This window comes from Electrophorus electricus, chromosome 2, assembly GCF_041902795.1.
Source record: "Electrophorus electricus isolate QZ-2024a chromosome 2, ASM4190279v1, whole genome shotgun sequence".
Classification (NCBI taxonomy): Eukaryota; Metazoa; Chordata; class Actinopteri; order Gymnotiformes; family Gymnotidae; genus Electrophorus; species Electrophorus electricus.
Window position 1 is genome coordinate 25,523,682 of NC_137498.1, and position 20,553 is coordinate 25,544,234.

Here is a 20,553-nt window from a genome sequence, read left to right on the forward strand (position 1 = left end):
CAAAAATCGGTACAGTATATAAGCCTTATAAATGTAATCATATATCTAAGTATCTAAGCATGCTTCTTCTGTAAAATGTAATACTTATTTATATTAGGACATTAGTTTATATTTATCAACAAAATGATAAAGTAAAAGTGCCTCAGAATGAGATAGCTAAAGCCTATCTCTTCCATATGGTAGGGTTTTTTTCATATTCTTTTGGTACATTATGGGCAAACATTAAACGTAGTTGCCTAATTTATCTTTTGGTATACCAAATTAAACCTACCCAAGATTCTAATTACATTGTAAGTTTTGTATTTCAGACTTGACATAGTTCAGTTTCCTCATAATGACACTGCTGATAGCCCAGGTCCTGCTCTTCCACATGGCACTTTATATTTTGAATAATTTCAGAACTTTTTAAAAAAACAACTGTGCATATAACAGTGAGGGAGACAGGGGAGGATGCAGACACTGAGGATCAAGTAATTTCACAACCATAGTTGTTATGATAGTCCTAGTTTGATGTCATTCTACACAGAAATGAGCAACAGAGCATATTGACCTGGACAAAGACTAGAATAAAACCATAAGAGAAATAGGGAAGGTGGTTCCAGGCTCCCACATGGCAGTGGGTGGTCAAAAGCAGCACTGCTTGCTCTAGTTCCAGGCACCAGAATACAGGATGCCACAACAAGAGAGGCATATAGCAAGCATGAATGAATGGCAGGATTGAGTGGCCAGGACTGCAGGCAGTGGAGCATGTGCGGCCAGGACCAAGGCTAATGAGGCAGGTGCAAATGGAATTGCAAGGAACTGTGCAAGGGTGGCTGGGAATGTGGGCAGTGAGGCGGGGATGGCTGGGAATGTAGGTAGCAAGTCAGGTAAGGCCAGTATTATGGACAATGGGTTCGGGGCAGCATTGAGCCGTAGGGATAGAGTGACAGATCCTGGGCTGTCCCCCTACCTTAGGTTTCTGATCAAAATGAGACAACAGAAGTAGGAAAGGAGTAGGAAACTTTGGCAGGTAACTGCCAACTCCTCCCACTGATAAGCCCTCCTTTAATCAGAGTAAATCAAATTTCTTGGGGAATCAGATACTTCTTAAAAAAGAAAAGAATACTCAGTTACATTGATTCCTGTCATAGAAGAAATCCAGTGCAGAGGATCTTTTTGCCCTTGAATAAGACCTTTTTCCTTCAGTGTGAAGAGAATTACTCTCCCCAGAGAGGTACCATTTGGGATGGCAAAATTCATGTGACTTCAGCAAAGTAGCCAGACTGTGCCATTGCTCACTGTGTACTTTTTGTATTGGTTATACTGTAACAGGGAGGCAAGGCAGGGCACAAATAAAATGATGAGCAAGTGGAATTACTCAGATTAAAAGAAAGTAATTCCACAGTCATAATTAGCACAGTCCAAGTTTGATAAGCCAGTGTCTAATGTCTAATGTCAGAGCATTGTGACAGCATGTTGTCTTGGGCAAAACATAGAACAAAGAGAGAAACAGGGAAATAAAACATCACTACACAGCTACAAAGACAGGAAGACAAAGGGTGCAAATACATAGGATAATTGGAGGAAACCCAAAACAGCTCAAAATAGTGAAAGGCAGGGAATTACAAAACCCAAGACAGGTCAGAGATGAAATGGAGCAAAAACAAAAACAAAACTTTGAGAAGTAGCCAAGTTTCTGTAAATGCTTTATTAAAGTAATTTCTGGTAGTCAGTGGCTGTCGTCTCCATGAAGCTTCCCTTCTTTCTATCTCTACCTTTACTCCCCTTAGGCTTCTACTGTATCTACGATCCCTGCTTTTGAATGTTGCACAAAAGACCCATCTGTGCTCCCAGCCTTTTCCTGACCACCCTTCCCCCTTTCTCAACACTCCAGTGGTACATTCCCTTTGTCAACACACCAGTGGTACATTCCCTTTCCTGCCCATCCTCCCCTGGTATGCATTCCACGTTGACCGGACCTATTTTGAAGCTTTTCTTCAGCCACCTTTAACTCATATCTCACTACAAAAAGTACATTATTGCTGCACAGGTGAACGGTTGTCAGAGACACCTTGAACTGGAAAACTAACAGTGTTGTGAAAACTAAATCAGTTGCTCATCATAATTACTGAAGACTAAACTGGTCGTTACAGCATTGCAGAGAAAAGATAAACCCCTCTGCCTTCATAAGAATAATGTGATGAGAGAATATTAGATTACCACAAAAACAGCAAGAGTCTGTTTTTCATTTTGTTAGAAAAACTTTGAATACATTGATTGAAAGGAGGGCAGTGTGTGATTTTAGGATTAGGAAAAGGGTAGTTTCATTCTTAAATGCTGTGACACTGATAATTATTATATTAATCATTAGTAAAAGTAACAAATCATTGGGAAAATTATGAAGTAATGTCACTGAGAAAAATGTATTTTGATTATATTGTTAGGTATAAAGTGTATTGTTAGTCATGGTGATCATCTCTACCTTGCAGGTCAGATGGAAAAGTCAAAAAGGTAATTTAAATACAGACATTAAATATTATAACCTTGTGTTACATTTGCTTGCAGATCATATAATTAAATTTCAGAGTAGTTCACTACAAATACTCTGAATACTCTATGTGTATATTAAAGGTATATAATAATAACACCACAATGATGTTGAAAACTGGGTGTTGTGCTAGTAAATAAATATATTTTTCGTTATTACTATTTCATAGGTCTTCAGGCAGCAAATGTGCCTTTTTTCAGACAGTCTAACAAACTGGACATGGAAAAGGACTCAGCTACATCTGGATATTGAGGTTAGAAATGGCAATATATTAATTTAACCACATAACGCTATGTTTTATAGATAAATTAATATATGTGTAAATGCTGCTAACATCTAACACCAAACTATAAGTACAAGGGAGCTAGTCTTTGCTAGCTTGACTGAATTTGCCAGTGGCTCTTTTTTGAGCTTCTTCACCACAGTCATATAAATAGATGTAAACTCTGTGAGATCAAAAGGAATTAGACATAGTGACGGTGGTCCGGTCTTTACATCTTATCTTCTTGAACTTTATTTATTAACAAGAATGCACATTAAGAGCAGCTCTCACTTTATCATCCAGAGGACCATTTGTTACCACTGCACACATTAGGGCAAAATAAAGTGAGTTTAATGTTACAGACAATATACCAGGATTAAGGGTTTTGACATGTTAATGTCACTGCCCATTCATACACAATTGCTTTTATTCATTGCTGGTGGAATGCAATGTGGCTGAGGATAAAATAAATGAATTAAGTATGACTATACATTTTAAAATAGAAATTGAATCTAAACATTACATTACATATAAGACTAATCAATCAAGTTATTAATTTGGATTAAAAAAAAAAAACACTTGTGGAGCTAATCTCTGAAATGCTATTCCTGGCTTTAGGAGCTATATAATAAGATCTTGCACCAGCTATGTTGCAAATGACCACAGGGATTTGCAACATTGCTGTATCTGCTACATGTTCCAGTCTTCACTTAGCAAAATGAAGACTCCTGTAATACTATAAGAGGTCAGCAATATATTCTAGAGCTAGGCTGGTAAAGACAAGCAAGACTTTGTCAATATAAAAAAAATGAAGCCTGTAAATTAAATAAAACTAGGGTAAGATCTAAGTTTCTCCTTGTAAAAATGCAAACTGGTACTAAATGCAAAAAAAATGCAAACTGGTACTAAAGAATTACATTGTATCTGAGTATCACATGCTGTATTGTTGATTTTGCATACTTATCTAATCCACGTTTCTGACACATATAGCATATTGAAGTTCTCTCTATCTATCTCTTCCTCTCACTCTTTATATCTCAGTCCCTCTCTCCCTTTGATCATTGCTGATGTCTCTAGGTTTCCACCTTTCTCACTGGGTCAGCTGAAGTGACCTCCTTTCCTCTCCTGCTACCCTCCTTTCCTTTTTACACTTTTTCTCTGTAAATAGTGTTTGATCCATTTTCCATCATCAATAGACCCCATTCATTCCCTCTCTCCCTGCACATGCCTCTGGACCCTCTTCCTCCATCCCTCTCTATTCATTCCTATAATTTTTCTTGCTAGTAGCTTTCCATGTCCCCTCTCAAGCCTTTTCCCCTTTTTCCTGTTTATCCTTAACATACTTCATCTTTTCTCTTCTTGGTAGCCTTATGCTCTGTGCTATTTTTGGAATCGGATTGTGATAGCATGATCTCTTACAGATTACATAAATATAAAGCTTATACATATATAAAGGTCTTATGTCGCTGAAAAAAAGTTTTTTATGTTTTATGTTTTAAATGTTTTAGGTCTCTATGCAGGTTTGATATTGTTTAATGGTGCCAATTCTAGGTCATTAAAGAACTTTAAGTTTGAACTGTGTTAAATGACCTAAAACATTGCAGAATACACTATGTTTAAGTTGCTGCAAAATTTGACCATTATAAACATTACAGAGTATAAAGGTACAAACACTCACTTTATTTCTGCCATGAGGGGATTAAATGAGTGTATTGGAGTAAGAGCTCTACACAGCTCAGTGGGTCAAAATTGTATTTTTAATTATTCTTGTGTATTCACAATCGACCTTATGCAGGAACAGCTAATATGAACATATGCTCATATGAACAATTTGAGATCTTGCCACACCACCAATTTTCTCATATTTGGAATTTTCCAGACCGGTCATACAGATCATCTGTTACCTAAAAATATATGTTATATATTATCCTGTTCAACAATACTATTTTAATGTTTACTTTGCTGTTTTACCAAAGCAATCTAAATCACAAATATTACCATTAATCTGATTTTCTAAGGCCTGATATGCTATGATGCTGTGCACACTATCCACTGATTTCATATTAAGTGAACAATTAGGTTTCAGTAAAATTATTTACATAATTTAGACCTTAAGTAACAGTGTATTGTTTGTTTTCCATTCATTGGTTTTATCAACTCTAAATTATACTTTTGATGTTATAGTGATATGTTTTACTTAAAATGAACAAGAGCATACATTCATGAGAACTTTGAATTTGCATATTTGACAGCCACAAAAAAATCTTTATAAGTCTAAGAGCCTTTCCTTGTTTATCCAATGTCATTAAAAAACAAAATGCAATCTAAAGGTGAAAAGAATATCTTTCTATGTTTTCAGTCAAAGAGAACATATCACTAAAGCCCAGAAATAGAAAAAAATCACTCATTTTATAGGACTAAAGGTATGGCTACTTGGCTCAAAGTTTAACAGTACCCACCCTTATCCATCTGCCTGTATGTGTATGTGTGTGTGTGTGTGTGTGTGTGTGTGTGTGTGTGTGTGTGTGTGTGTGTGTGTGTGTGTGTGTGTGTGTGTTCGTTTGTATAGCCACATGTATCACACCTGTTCCTTGTTTTATGTCATTACTGTGCATGTATATAAAGTCTTTTTTATTCGTTGGTGTTTGTAGCCTGTGTGTTTCGCTGTATTTGTTGTTTACGTGTGAAGCTTATTTATGTGTAAATAAACTTCACTGTGTTCATCACAGTCCTTTTCTGCATCCTGCATCCTGTGTTACAAAATCATCAACAACCGATGGATGCCAGGAGCGAAGCAGAAGGGAAAGAAAAAGCGTAACCACTCCTACCCAGCCCTTGTGGGGAAATCCTCCATAAGAAGGAATCATCATCAGTGCCCACCCCGGAGACAGGCAAAACATCTGTTGTGCTTCCTGGCTCATTTGCCCCAAAGCCGGAGAAGCCGTCGCCACCCAAGTCGATGGGCGATCCCCCCCACAAACTCGTCGGCCCTCAACCCAGCCGATGACTGGGCGACTGGCTGAGGTTCCTGTCAGCTTCCCTGGACTGTGTCAGAATCCTTTGTGTGGTTTTGTTAATGTACCTGTCCTGGTCACTGTACCCATCCCTGTCACACTTACTGTGCCGGTCACTTTGTCACCCTTTGTGTCTGTTCCTGTTCCCGTCAGTGTGTCCGTCCCTGTGTCTGTCGTCATCTTAGTCCCGGTCTTTCTCCCTTCTGCCCTGCTTTGGCTGGCCTGGTTGTTCAGCCTTCCTGCCTTGCCGTTCGGCGTTGGTCTGGGGGCCGTAGCCCAATAGCCGAAGTCACGCTGGTGGGGGGGGGGGGGGGGGGTTGTCATGGCATGGCCCCCTCCTTCCAGACATTTCCTTGTGTTTATGTGCGTGTGTGTGTGTGTGTGTGTGTGTGTGTGTGTGTGTTCATTTGCATGGCCATGCCCTACCTGTGTATCACACCTATTTGTTGTTTTACATCACTACTCTGAATGTATGTAAATATAAAGTCTTGTTTAGTCATTGGTGTTTGTTGATGTTTGGTCCTACGTTAGCTTGGGTGTTTCTCTGTCTTTGTTGTATTACTTGTGTAAATAAACATCACTGTGTCCAACATGGTTCATTTCTGCATCCTGCCAAGCCTCCCGCATTACACCTTAACATTAACAATACCAACATTTTTCCTTTAAAATACCCTAGCATTAGGTAGGACAAAGGTAGGTATTGTTAAGTTTCCTTTTAAGACTCCAAAACTCTTTTCCACATTACAGTCACCCACAGGTTTCTGGTTTTGTAAGTTCTGTCTATGTACATTCATCAATAAGTAATATTCATACATACAATTACTATATGAAAAAAAATTCCAAATGAAGAAGATGAGAAGCAATGAGCAAGACCTTGTAACATGCAAAACCTCACAGCATGCAAATGCTGTGCTGCTACCACTGGTACCTATGAAATAATCTATCTGCTGCCTGTACTGTAATAACTTATAATTTCTAATGTTGTTGTTCATGTTGTCCTATAAGGTCTAGAACATCAAAGAAATTAAGTAGACATGGTTTGATATTAAATTTGATAAAAAAGATCTTGCCAAATTATTCAAATGGGAGAGGGGTTGAGTGGATCATAAAATATATTGCCCTGTGAGGTTTTGCAATGGAAAATGCTCCACCAGGCAGTCACTGTCAACGACCGCATCAACTTTTAAATGACATAAATGAATGGCTAATTTGACACTATAAAAGTCAGTGAGTAACATGGACAGACAGTGTGTCACAATTTAGACTGCCATAAAAGAACAGAAAAGTAAAAACCAGATATTATTTTTGACCAAGATAATCACTACATGATTTATATCGAGTATAAAGGTAATTCTTCCATAGTCCAATTACACACTGCAATCTATTATGTTAACTAACCATTAAGTGACAATAAACTGTTGTTTATATCCCATTTAAAATATCAGGACACATAACACTGAACCCAATGAGTAATGAAGCCTGGATGTATATGTAAATAAATGTTCAGCTTCACTTTACACATGGCATGAAACATGTTTGTAAAAAAGTAGTGTTGTTTTCAAATCACACAAAAGTACAGCAGGTTACTACAGTTATTAGTACTGCTGATTCACATATTAAGTGATTAATTGTTTGTGAAGGACCAGTATCCAGTGGGTTTTTTTCACATTCCTTATGTTCCTGTATCTGATTTATCATTTGGAGTAATGTGTTTCAACACACAAAACCATATTCTTTCTATGGTTTACCATACCAACTACAACACACACACACACACACACACACACACACACACACACACACACACACACACACACACATATACATTCACCCCATTTCCTCCTCTGAGCTATTTTGATATGTAGTACCAGGCTAGGGTGTGTGTTCATGGTTTGCAGCCCTGCCCAGTAAAATACAGACTCGTTGAGGAAGTCTGCAATATAATTTTCTTGCTTTAATGTAATTACAAGGTCCCATTTTAAAATAGCGAGGATCACCACACAAACATGCTATGCCTCTCGGTGGGGAAATATTGCTTCTAACCTCTTAATACTTAACACGTCTAACCTCTTAACACTTGAATGAAATATGCACACACACACACACACACACACCCAACCACACACATGCCCAGACACCCACACACACACACACACACACACACACATTCAGTATACTTGATGCAATTAAAAATTCATCTGTTCACTCTAATGTGTCAGAAATACAAAACAATCATACAGCCTCCAGTTTATCTCCAAACACTGATTAATTATACACATTTCAGATGAGTGTTTAAAAAGTTTGTGCAAATTATATAATGTTATTTTTTCAGTTGTCTCAAGGCCAAAAAGGTTCTAAAACATCTGCTGGATCTAAAACAAAGGTCAGTAGCATAGTTAACATAGTCACAGAACCAAAGAATGCAATATACGACCCAACATTCAAACTTTTAAAAATATCCACATTGTTTTGCCTTCTTTTTCTGAAATTGGTCCACTTGATTAAGCATACTTTCCAGATGGTGTTATGGCTGCCCTATAGTCTTGTCCTCTTTTCTAACTCTTTTTCTTTTTTGTTATTACTTTCTGTCTCTAGATCTTAACCTCACATTCCACACAGGGCATGATTACAGTGTTTAAATTTGTAAACACTGCAGACTAGAGTGCACCAGCTAGGACCATATACAATAAAATTTTTAAAGCCAAACTATTCCTATTCTGTGAACTCTATTTTTCTGTCTTGGAACATTAGACACTAAAGTCATATTACTTCTGAATGAAAATAAAATCATCTTTTAACCAATTATGACATGTGAAGAATAATGTGTGTACTAATCAACTTTGTAATCACCACAAAAGTACTCCAGCCAGTTTTAAATGTTGAAATAAATGTAACATTTCTCATTTTATATATATTTTATATATATATATATATACACACACACACACACACACACACACACACACATATATATATATATATGTGTGTGTGTGTGTGTGTGTGTGTGTTTATTGATGTATGATATGATATAAATATCAAATAAAATAAAAATTACAGCATGAGGTAGAAACCTTGAGAAGAGGGGGGTACCATCCTCCTCTGGCTGACAATGGTCACCACAATAACAATTTTAAGAGAAAAATATTTAAATAAATGAAAAAATAAGCAATGTCTAGTCCAACTTCCTGGAGGTCCTAGTTTTGTCCCGAGGTGTGCATGTGTCCAAGACCCATCCCTCAAGAGAATGTCCATTAAGAGCATTTAAGACAGCTGGAGAAGTAGTTGGCTAGGGTGGTGGTGTGGTAGGATAAAGCAGGGGACAACAGGAGGTGGTGGGAGTAGACTTGGCAGCCAAGATGTGTAGAGGCTAAGTAACATCACAACATAAATTACTGATGAAGAAAATCTTTTTTTGTATTTATTCATTTACTGTGGAAAAACCTATTTTCACTTTGTAATTGTCAAGTTTATGTTGTCGGCCAGAGGAGGATGGAGCCCCATGAGGAAGAAACACTGAGAGGGGGGGCCCTCCCGGGGGGCCCTCCCCTTTTGAATCTTGGTTCCTCCCCTTTTGAATCTTGGTTCCTCTCAAGGTTTCTTCCTCATGCTCTAAGGAGTTTTTCCTTGCCATTGTCGCACTTGCTCATTGGGGGCTTGGACTCGGACATGTATAAAGCTGCCTTGTAACAACAGCTAATGTAAAAAGCACTATATAAATACATTTGACTTGAGTTGATTTCATTGTTCCTGAATCAAAAGAAATGAGAGAGCAAAAGCAAAGGATAGAACAGAAAGAATCTGCTAGCATTGTTTCAGCATTCAAACAAAGTCCCCAGAGTAAATACCTGGAACCAGACAGAGAAGTATATTAAAATGATGGGTAATACCGAGGCAAGAAATTTTTACTGTTTCTGTTAGATAACATTTTCACATTTTCACAAAAAAGCTTTGTGGACAGGACAACCATTTATGAATGCACCCGAAGTCATGAGTTGGATCATTGTCCCATTGGGACATTTACCTGATACTTTTACCCAAAATTTGCCATTATGACTGACTACAACTCAAGCAATTGTGGGTTTAGGGCCTTGCTCAGGGGCCCAACAATGGCAACTTGGTAGTGGTGGGACTTGAACTGGCAATCTTCTAATTACTAGTTGAGTGCCTTATCCACTGAGCTACCAGTCTCAGGAGATGCAACCAAGTCTCCAGGCAGTGGCAGCCAAATTTTGATCTAAAATCTCTTTGTATTTATTGGAGTCTATGATCATATATCCTGCCTCACAAATGAATTTTACCATGCATCCCACCACACCCTTTCCCTATACACTTCAAAACACTACATTGAATTTCAGTCCTATGTTTAACCATTTTACTTCATTATACTCTGTTTACCAAGCTGTCATAGAAGTGATGTCAAGGAAGCCAAATTAGGGCTTCTATCTGGGTGGGGCATTACCCTCTCATTCACAGCAATATTAGCCAATCGTGCATGTCTGTGTGCTTATGCTTGCTGATGAGAGAACATAGTGCATGTTGCTGCCTGTGCTGCTCTGAAAGATGTGATGCTTGGCTTTGTGTGTCTTGGAGGAAGCATGCTCCCACAGTTAGTAGTTGTTGCATGACAGGGATAGCTAGGTAACCAGTGTGTGAGATGACAAAAATTGGGAGAAAAGAGGAAGATAATTAAAATACAAGCTACTATTATATGTTTGTTTGAATGTTGTCTGATCTACAAATTAGCATTTTATATCACCCAGTTTCTTTGGGCCTAAAGGCATGGGCATGTTTTAAAGAGCATGGTCTAGTCATAACTAAACTCATTACACAAAAAAATATTTTTGCAACTTTACATGGAGGTGTATACAATAATCTGAATGAACCAACCAGAAACTCAAATTAAGGCACAAGTCTAAATAATAATAATTTTTCCATGTATCTATTCATGTATCTAAGCCCAAAGAACCTTTAAAACTAAAGTGGTCAGCTTAAATTGCAAACTTTAAAGGGTCTTACATTTCATAGTGTTTTCTTTTGTCAGTTTTTGAATCAAACTTCAAAATAGGCAAGAAAACATTTTTAAAATCACATTCACGGAATCCTTCACCTAACAAAACTTCTAATCAAAATATTCCATTGCACATGTCGACTTAGTGTGCACAGCTGCTTACCTTCATTCTGTTCTTATTCATTCAGCGTATAGATATAGGCGACCTTAATCCGATGAATGACGATGTTATTATCAGTAAAGATTCAATCCAGCTGTGAGACCATGTGCATTTGTTATGATAGTCCATAGCTCAAGTATATGGATCAAAAAATAAATCTAACTTAAGCATAAATTCAAACAATCAAAAGGATGCAACATAAAGCAATTACATATAGCATATCTGTCATGCAATGGACACAGTAAGCCATTATGTAACAATGTAACACCAAGATATGGATTCAATTCCACTTAAAAATGTAATTCACATTAAATATTATGTAGCAATAACACACAACAAAATCAGTAATTTACATACCAACCAATGACAGACCTACGAAGAATTTCATGCTCTGTTTGCACCACGCTTACCTATTTAGATGAAAGCAACCATAAGTGCAAGTTCTGTACCTCCATTTGAAGGCCAGACAAGCAGAAATCCTTTCGGGGGTGGATACATGCAAGACATCATGTAACTTGAGAAAGGCCACTCACTGTTTACTTTGTCCTCAAGGTCCTAGTCCCCTTCCTGGTGGAAGAGCGATTATGTTGGTCATGGTACATTGCTGGGTGAGGTCATCCCCACAGCCAGATGATGAATACAAAGATGCCACACATGAACCTAATATATATAGCCTAATATGAGTCCCAATTGTACATGCTGAACAGGATGATGGAGAAGAGTTCAAACATTACAGTGACCAACGTTAAAAATCTTAGAGGGTTTGAATCGCAGAGTTATAATATGGCTGTTCTAGACATTTTAATGATTGTGTATTAAAAATAGATAGATAGATAGCTTGTGATAATTGTTCATAACGCAGCGTCGTGGGAGCAGGTTTGTTGAACAGGTAAGCAATGTGCAGCGGGCATGTGTGTGTGCGTGTCCCTCTGGCTGGGTGCTACACCATGACTGTAACGGTGACCGGTAGGGAGACGGATGCATGTGCAGAGAAGAGCAAGATTTATTAAGGGCAAATCGAGAGTCGTAGTCCAGGGTCATAGAGCTAATACGGAGAGTTTTAGAATACATTAGAAAATCAAGTCCTAAGATAATCGAAGGCTAACGTAAACAGAGGCTTTGAAACAAAGACAGGCTTACATACATCCAATATATTCAAACACACACATTCAAACTGCCAAAACACAGGGAATCGGGTATGTTTTAAATATATTAATTTAACAAGATAGAAAGGAAGGACAGGTGTGAGCAATCAAACGAGGGGCGGAGAAAACGAAACTATGGTATGGAACAAAAATACACAAGACCGGAAGACATGGAACATGGAAGCTGGGAGGGACTAACCATCACAATGACAAAGATAATCTCTACATAATTATAAATTATTTTTATATAAGTTTTATATAAGTTATTATACAAGTTTTTTTTAAACCAACAAAATAACAAAATAAATTCCACTCATACATTTTGTTCAAACACAAGATAAGAAAATAACTAGACAGGCTAAATAGAAATTAACAACACAGCTAGAACAACAAACATGAGAAAAGTTAGAACAATAAACACAATAGGCTAGAAAAACTACCACAGGCAGAGCAAACACAATTGATACATGGATAACAGTACCAGCAAACTAACAGGGAACTACACAGGGTTTAAATACATGTATAACAAGAGTTATAGGTGATACAAAAGACAGTGAAATATATGTATAACAGGAGTTACAGGTGATACAAAAGAGAATGAAAACTAAAACAAGGATTGGAACGGGAATGGAGACAATGAAACGACATGGAAACTAGTGAGACAAGGATGCTAGGAGGGGCCAACCATGACACCGTTCCAGCAAAACCACTTTACAGCAATGTTTTACAAATGATTTTTAAACTATGGTTTTGAACTAAGGTTTTCATATATATGGAATCACTGATGAACAATAGTTCCTCCATTAGAACTTGCATAAACTACAATGCTTTCAGGACTTGCAGAAATACTGGGTGAGCCAGCCTGACCATTAAGAAGGTCAGAAATTTCACATAAATATGCTTGAGTGATGGATTAAGCATGTGCCTCTCCTTTTGCTCATTTAAGGAGAATAAGGGTCAACTCAGTCAAGGGTTGGGATCCGTGTTGATCACCACTTAGACTCAATCCTCACCTTTAAAAAATATTCCTCCAGGGTCTAAACATGGAAATGGTGTCTAAATGTTTAACTTCACACCACATGGCAGCCTGACCACATCACCAAGGTTTTGGAGCTTTGGTGGTCCCTGGATATATATATATATACAAAATCCGAAAGAATATCATTTTATACTTATAGAAGTGTTTGCATAAATTACATAAGTATGTATTTTAAAAGCATCCAGCAAACACCTGCTCTTATTTATGAGTCTTCATTTCTCCTTTCCTCTGCTATGATTTGGTAATTTGCCCTGTACTTTCCTGTGTGAGTCTAGCCTACCTGTCCCAAGGTGCAGCTTTGTGGAGATTTTCCATGCTGAGACTGCCATAAAATTTTGTTACACAAACATTTTCTATGTGTCATAATGACTATAGGTCAAAATCAGTGTAAATCCTCAAAGAGGCAAGGAAACATTGACACCACATATACACAGTAGAACACTCCAGTACATCGGTCAGCAACTTCAGAATACAATAATGGTGCCAGCAGTGGTGGATTACAGTTTACAATTGGTGGTGTATTAGGTACCACCAATTGCTATAGAGCAGGTGTACCTAATATTTACTAAATGTATAGTGTGTCAGCCATTTTGTATTGTCATTTATTCATGTGTAACAGTTAACTTCACTTTACTACACTATTTGCTATTAAAGATCCACAATGTAGTGTAATTTCATCATCCATGAAAAGGCTTGATAACGTTTGTCTGTTTGTTTGTTTTTTCTCTGTTTACTAATGTAGGTTAACGGCTGGCTAAATCATGTGTTAGTCTTCAAAAATTTGTAAAAATAAAAATTAAAAAAAAAATTAAAAACTATGTCACTGGCAAAGGTATCTGTCCGAAACTGTGGCTTTGTTTCACTGGCCTATTCTACCTAACAATTCCACCTAGATATTGTTATAGTGGACAAGAAAATAGTGGTAACATACGTCATAGTTCCAAATGATTTCTTCCAAAGGAAAAAATATGAGAGGAAAAAAAACTGAAAGAAGAATTAGAGAGAATGTGATGGGTTAACACCAAGGCTGTCCCAGTGGTGAGAGGGGTACTTAAACTATATATATAAAAGGGAAATAAGCAGTTTTAAGAACCACAGCTATAATAACGATGCCTTGAAGAGAACGCAAGTGCAGTACACAGTTGGACAGCTGCATATGTAGTTTGTTTCAATCAACCCAAAGGTTTTTCCTCATTTTTACTAACGATAAAAACGTCTGGAGGGCACTATGTTTATTTACACTGAGCAATTAAGTCGTTTAAATGTCTTGGAAGAGAATAAAAGCCGACATTGAAAGTGGGTGTGGTGAAACGTTGTGAATGACACAATGCGGATGACAAGGTGATTGGCTAACTGGTTAGAAAAAAATATATACCTCTACAGACTTGTTATTCTTCCCGTTCCTTTCCTTAGCGGACAAAATACAAACCTTCAAATGTCATGTAAAATATATAAAAGGATTATATGGGCTTCCCTATCGAAGACGATTAATAACTGTTTACATTTCCCGCTTAATTAATAGGTAATATGTCATTTTGGTTTACGATCGTCTTCATATACGTACAATTGTGAGCACGTCTGCTCACGATTGTAAATGTATGATGTCCTCTTTATTTTTTGCGCACGTAGACTAGCAAATGTGCACTGTCGCACGTACTCCCCCCTCCTTACTTTCTTCCTCTTATTCACTCTCTTCGAATGCGCGCGCGCGCACAAGCACACACACACACACACACACACACACACACACACACACAGAGAGACAAACACACACGCACACACACACACGTACAAAACACACACACACATACACACACACACACACACACACACAGGGGTTCTTCGCTCTTCGTGGGAGAAAGTAAGAAGGGGGAGAGATTTAGAGAGTGATTCCAAGTCACTCTCTGCTCTCTACACTTTGGGACTCCTGCTCACACATCTGACTCAATGGGGCTTTAGCACAAGTTGGAAAAACAAAATATTTATTACTAATTCCCCATTAGTATTTAATCTTTGTACATATATAATTTATTTTCGAGGTAGGTGTGCGTTAAATACGTCTCTTAGAGCGCACCATTTTGTTACTGTCTCACAGAAAGCTCAGTCAATGCTATCCTCAACTGATTTTCTGTGACAGAAGGCAGGTCTAATTTGATACTGTCCTGCATTTTAGTTTTACCAAACCGTCAAACTTGGAAGCTATGGATATTCGGAAGAAGCGAAGACCGTGGCGCGCAGACCTCACGTCAGTCGTTCTGGTAACCGTTACGCTCATCCAGTTCCAGATTCTACATGCTCAAGCAGGTAAATGTTTTTATATCGGTAAAATTATACTATTTGTTGGAAGTATTATATGTTGGCAAACACAATAAGGCAAAACGTCTACTATAAGTACTTGAGAATGTAAGCTACTTTGAATGTGCATGTGTATGTTTTACCTTGCTTTATTACGCACTGTTAAAAGAAAATATTATAGATGTTTAATTACAAGACTGAAAACTCTAACGTATTTTGTGATCCATAGTGCTTGCCGAATTACACCACATGTTCATTTTGTAATTATTTTTTGCATCCTGTTAATTCTTTAATTCTCCTGTCCTTTCTCTGTGATATGCTACTGTAGTTTTTACAGTTCAACTTTGGTCAAGTATCATAGATTTCATTTTACTTTTAGAGTTCCATCACAGTGTTGCATCAACGCATGTATGCATGTTTGTTTTCTTTTGTTGTTGGTTGTGGTGGTTTACGGTTTGAGATCAGACCTCGTCCTACCTGGGTACTGCAGTATCGCAGGCGGGGGCATAGGTTTGGATGGTGCGCTTTACTGTTAAGGTCAGGTTTGTTATTCTGACTATAGGCCTACATATTTACGTCGTTTAGGTTTATGCCATTAACAAATAGATAAGGCAACAAAGGATAAAAAGATGATGCAAAGATACAAAACAGTGTAGCATAAGTACATAGTACATTAATGTATAACTATACCTAAACGTGATCTCTGCTTGTCACCTGTGCCCGACAAACCATCCCACTCCTCAACGTTCTACAGGCTACAGTAGACATTTCGTTACATTGAACAGGATCTATCTTCATCACGTGATTATCATGAAAGCAGTATTTTATTATTTCATCGCAGTTTTGGACATGGAAATTTGGTTTCTGTTAAAGGTTTGCATTGGCAAACGCATAATATAATAAAATTTAAATATAAAAAGCATGGAAATCAGAATATCGTTTCTTTTTTCGACGTGCTAATTTTAGTTCTAATGTAATCCTATCACTCACCAGTTGTATGGATTGTAGGCCTGTCTATCTTCTCAGTCACACACCTACTCATATAATTAAATATTTTTCGCATGTCTTAAATGATGCTTACCCAAATTTTCGCACCAACGTTTTTGTATTTCTTGATAATTTAACCAATACCCGAGATCAGGTAAATGGTTGTAAGTCTATGCACTAAAATGTTCATCTAATATTACATATCTCGTTAACTATTTCTTCTGTCACCTAATGAGCGCTAAAGGGAATTACTCGGAGAGAGACTTTATTTAAAATGACAGATTAGTTTTTTGCCATTTCATTCCTTGCGCATTTAAACGGAAGTTTGATTTTATTTTATTTTTTTACTTTTATGAATAGATTATTGTAAGGGGCTCTGTGATTCCGTGAAAGCTAGCCAGTCTGAAAATAGTCAAAGAGTTAGTGTCTCCGTGTATGTGCGCTTTGTTCAGTTATGTTTGTGTAACTGCGCACGTCAGTGTGAACCTTTTTTCAGCCGACGTGGGGTGTGTATAACGAAAATGAATGCTTCAGTGTGTAAACCACAGTAGAACTAGTAGAACCCGGTGTAGAATACTTTCGTTGTGATCTATTTTTCGCTTCATAGTTGTTGTAAAGGAACATGCCACGTACTTTGGAAAACGTTTGTGCTTAGACAGTACAAAACTAACGAGACAGACTGCTTAAATCCAGGTTTTAGAACGCAGAGGTTTTGGTCGAATATGCTATGCTTGTTTCACATAGATATTCCCTGACATTTGAAGTTTTTAAGGACAATCTTGTAAACGTTCTTATGTTAACGAAACAGCTCCAGTTGCGCCCTTAATTCCACTTTCCTGTGGCCCTGCCCTACGTTTGTAGCGTAGAGTGAATTGGGACTCTGTGTAAAGCAAACTTGCACGTGAGAGAGAATGTGGGTGTGTCAAGAAACCTTGGTAGGTCAAGTTTATACCCTGCTGCTGGCTGTCGTCTGATTTTAATTCGCGATACCCGTTCACTCTCTCTCTCTCTCTCTCTCTCTCTCTCTCTCTCTCTCTCTCTCTCTCTCTCTCTCTCTCTTTCTCTCTCTCTCTCTCTCCCCGAAGGTACGAAGGAGGCAGCAACTAGTCTTATGAACATGCATTACATATTATATTATTATTAGTCTTTTGCAGGCTGCAATACATCTGTTATAGTCAGTGTCTGAACCTTTAAAATGCTCTTGTAAGTCATACTGAAATATAATTTATTTATAAAACAATACCACATTCTTAAAAAGCATGGCCTAGGTCAAGACAGAAAGTGGAAGTTTATTTTTGTCTGCAGCTATATCTGTATTATAATCGCAGACTAGATGCAGTCAACCACCTCAAGAGTGGTTATAATAAACATTCTTTTTGCTAACCACAGCAGTGTCTTTGTAGTGAGGTGAATGCTCACAAAGTCCTGGTGACAAAAAAAGTCTCATTCATGTGCAGAAAATGTGGAAATGTTAAGAAAAATCTTGCCACTGAGGCTCAGTACTTAATAGTACACTCTTGCATTCTACTTTGGAATTAGATTTTAATATTTCTTCCAAATATATTTCAAAATGTATTTGCTTATGAAGTTTCAGAGGTACTGTCAATAAAAGGAAAAACTTGACTTTGCAGCACTCTTCTTATATGATTAAGTTCACCTTTGTTAAAATTAGATAAGGACAGCTTAAACTCTAATTTAATATGATTAAAGTGCTGTCACTAGTCAGACATGTTTTACAGGTTTCATCACCTGAAATGTCTGGTTGCTTGTTCTTAGTTCTCAACAGTGCTCAGCAGTTTAGGTACTGAGGAATTCCTATGTAAAATCTCAGAGGATTTCCACTTTGTTTTCACAGTCAGTGAGATATTCACATGGCACCTATGCTGAATGTGTTTGTGTATTTCCCACTATTACTGAAGTCTGAGTCACCTCCTGGATCATACTTCATGATTCCATATTTAAAGGAAACATAACTTGATCTGATTTGCCATGATTTAATAACTGGTTAATTTTAGAATTTTTAAGTTATAAAATTTTAAGATAAATCTTTTTTGTTAATTCATTTATAGAAACAGTTTGCACCCATACATTTAAGCTTATCCTGCTATATTATCTGATTTGATTTTCATGATCATGAAGTGGATCAAAATGGTGTGTGAAGATATAAGATGTTTGTCTGGATGTCTGTTACCCCCACAGAATATTGATCCTGGATTTTATTTATCTTTTTTTGGGGGGGTTGAAGTATACTAGTCCATGGGAATTAGTAGCTCAGTGGTTAAGGTAATTGACTAGTAATCAGAAGGGTGCTGGTTCACCACTACCAGTTGGATCTCTGAGCAAGGCCCTTAACCCTCAATTGCTCAAGTTGTATTCAATCATAAGTGTAAGTTACTTTGGACAAAAGCATCAGGTAAATGTCTCACAGAGCACCTTCATGCTCCTTTAAGATGAATTATTTAATCCCTTTTTAATGTTAGTTTAAATTAATAGTTTATACAGTAGTTCATTTCAGATAATTACACAGCAGTTGTGGGGAGTCTATTTAAACTCTTTTATTTTAGTGCTGTAGCTGTTTGGTATTGGAGGCTTTGTGGTCAGTATAATTACCCTATTAGTGCCAAGATGAGGCTCGTGCAGCCACGTTTAATCATTCTACCACACAGACCCAATACATATTGGTACACTAGAAGGACAGGGGCAGCCAAGAAAACTATTTTTTCATTCAGTTGACTTACTGAGTTATTGAGTTTGGTACTAAATACTTTGCTGAGTTTTTATTGTTGAGATAGGTCTGTCCAACACTGATACTAAGGCTAAGGATGTTTGTAAATTCTAAGGCTAAGAATCTTTCATCTCAGTTTCCACCACACTAATACGATTAGCATTCTACATACAAAGAATCAGTGGAAAAAAAGTTAATCTAAACTGTGTTTGGAGAAGGTCACTAACAGAATTTGTCATTAAAGAAGTCAACTTCCTGGAATTCAATGCCTTCTTGGTATCAAGACTAAATCAAATGACATGTTTTCCACATGTTATTGACACTCTTAGGAATCTCACCTCATTCTCATCCTGACTCTGCTCCTTCTGAGTTCTGCATCCTGGTCAGGCTGCTCTTTCTATTGCTGAGTTACAGACAAATAATTTATCAACTTGGCAGAAGATTTTGCTGGGCATGCTCTTCAGGTTTGGAAGAAAAGGAAGCAGAAAGAGACAAATAGGGTTAAGGCATGTAGTTATTTAGTGGTAGAAGAACAGATGTTTGACAATTGTGTTTCTTGTTCATTATTTACTTTTTGCAGGCTTCTGTTTGTGTCAAGGTGTTCAGGGTATTTGAAGTGTCAGTGACTGAATTATTGTGATTGATGTTATGTTTCATTCTTTTAGAAGTTAATTTTTGTTCTCAGTCTGAGTTTCTGTGAGGCTCAGATAATGGCACATTTCAGGGATGCATATAAGATATGTTTTGTGCTCACTCAGGTACACTGAGGTACATTGTGCTCACTGAGGTACAGATATAGTTTGTGTACTCTTAAATAGGTTTTCAAATTATCCAGTACACCTTTATCATCCTGATTACATGCGCGGCAGCATAGTGGTAAACACCCCTTTCAACATGCAAGTTTCCCAATTTTTAAAAACAGCACACTCTACCACGGTTCCTGAAACTGAAAAGATGCCATTCCTAGCTTCAGTTTTAATGTCATTATTGAGAAATGCATTACATTAAAAAAAAACAAAAACAGCATTCCTTTTTTTCCTTCCATCTAAAAACTGTACTATATCAATTTTCAATGAAATATTAAAAATAAGAGGCATAACATTCCAAAAACTCCAAAAATTTCTTATTTTGTTACTCAGGTTTGATTTGTTATTATGGCACCACATGCAGTATTGATATAATTGCCACAGGATGTCAAAAAACCACTCTGTGAGAGTCAGTTAAATCATCTAAGTGTCTAGAACAAAATAAAGGTTCATGACAGTCTGTCTTTATGTGGTAAGACAAAAACAATCATACATTTTAACATAATTTCCTCATTAATTCATTGATACTTTTTAAACACTTCCTGGTAATTGTATTCCTTTGTCTAGAAACTAAACTTTGTC

General features: G+C 37.2%; 2 protein-coding genes across 8 annotated transcripts in view; both read left to right on the top strand.

Moving 5' to 3' along the window:
• The window catches only part of rxrba (retinoid x receptor, beta a), a 64,740-nt gene extending 61,957 nt beyond the window's left edge, over positions 1-2,783 (top strand). The window contains exons 14-15 of one of the 2 annotated variants that reach the window (XM_081696592.1): positions 2,472-2,493; positions 2,700-2,783. In XM_081696592.1, coding sequence (XP_081552718.1) covers positions 2,472-2,493; positions 2,700-2,782 — 105 coding nt within the window. In that variant the 3' untranslated portion in view covers position 2,783. The remainder of the gene's footprint in view (positions 1-2,471; positions 2,494-2,699) is intronic. The other variant, XM_081696604.1, reaches the window with a different exon arrangement.
• A 12,243-nt stretch (positions 2,784-15,026) lies between these two features.
• Positions 15,027-20,553, top strand: part of col11a2 (collagen, type XI, alpha 2) — a 58,927-nt gene continuing 53,400 nt past the window's right edge. For 3 of the 6 annotated variants that reach the window (XM_035529249.2, XM_081696654.1, XM_081696650.1), the window contains exons 1-2: positions 15,027-15,197; positions 15,332-15,462. In XM_035529249.2, the coding sequence (XP_035385142.1) occupies positions 15,360-15,462 (103 nt within the window). In that variant the 5' untranslated portion in view covers positions 15,027-15,197; positions 15,332-15,359. The remainder of the gene's footprint in view (positions 15,198-15,331; positions 15,463-20,553) is intronic. The other 3 variants (XM_035529250.2, XM_081696662.1, XM_081696664.1) reach the window with 1 other exon arrangement.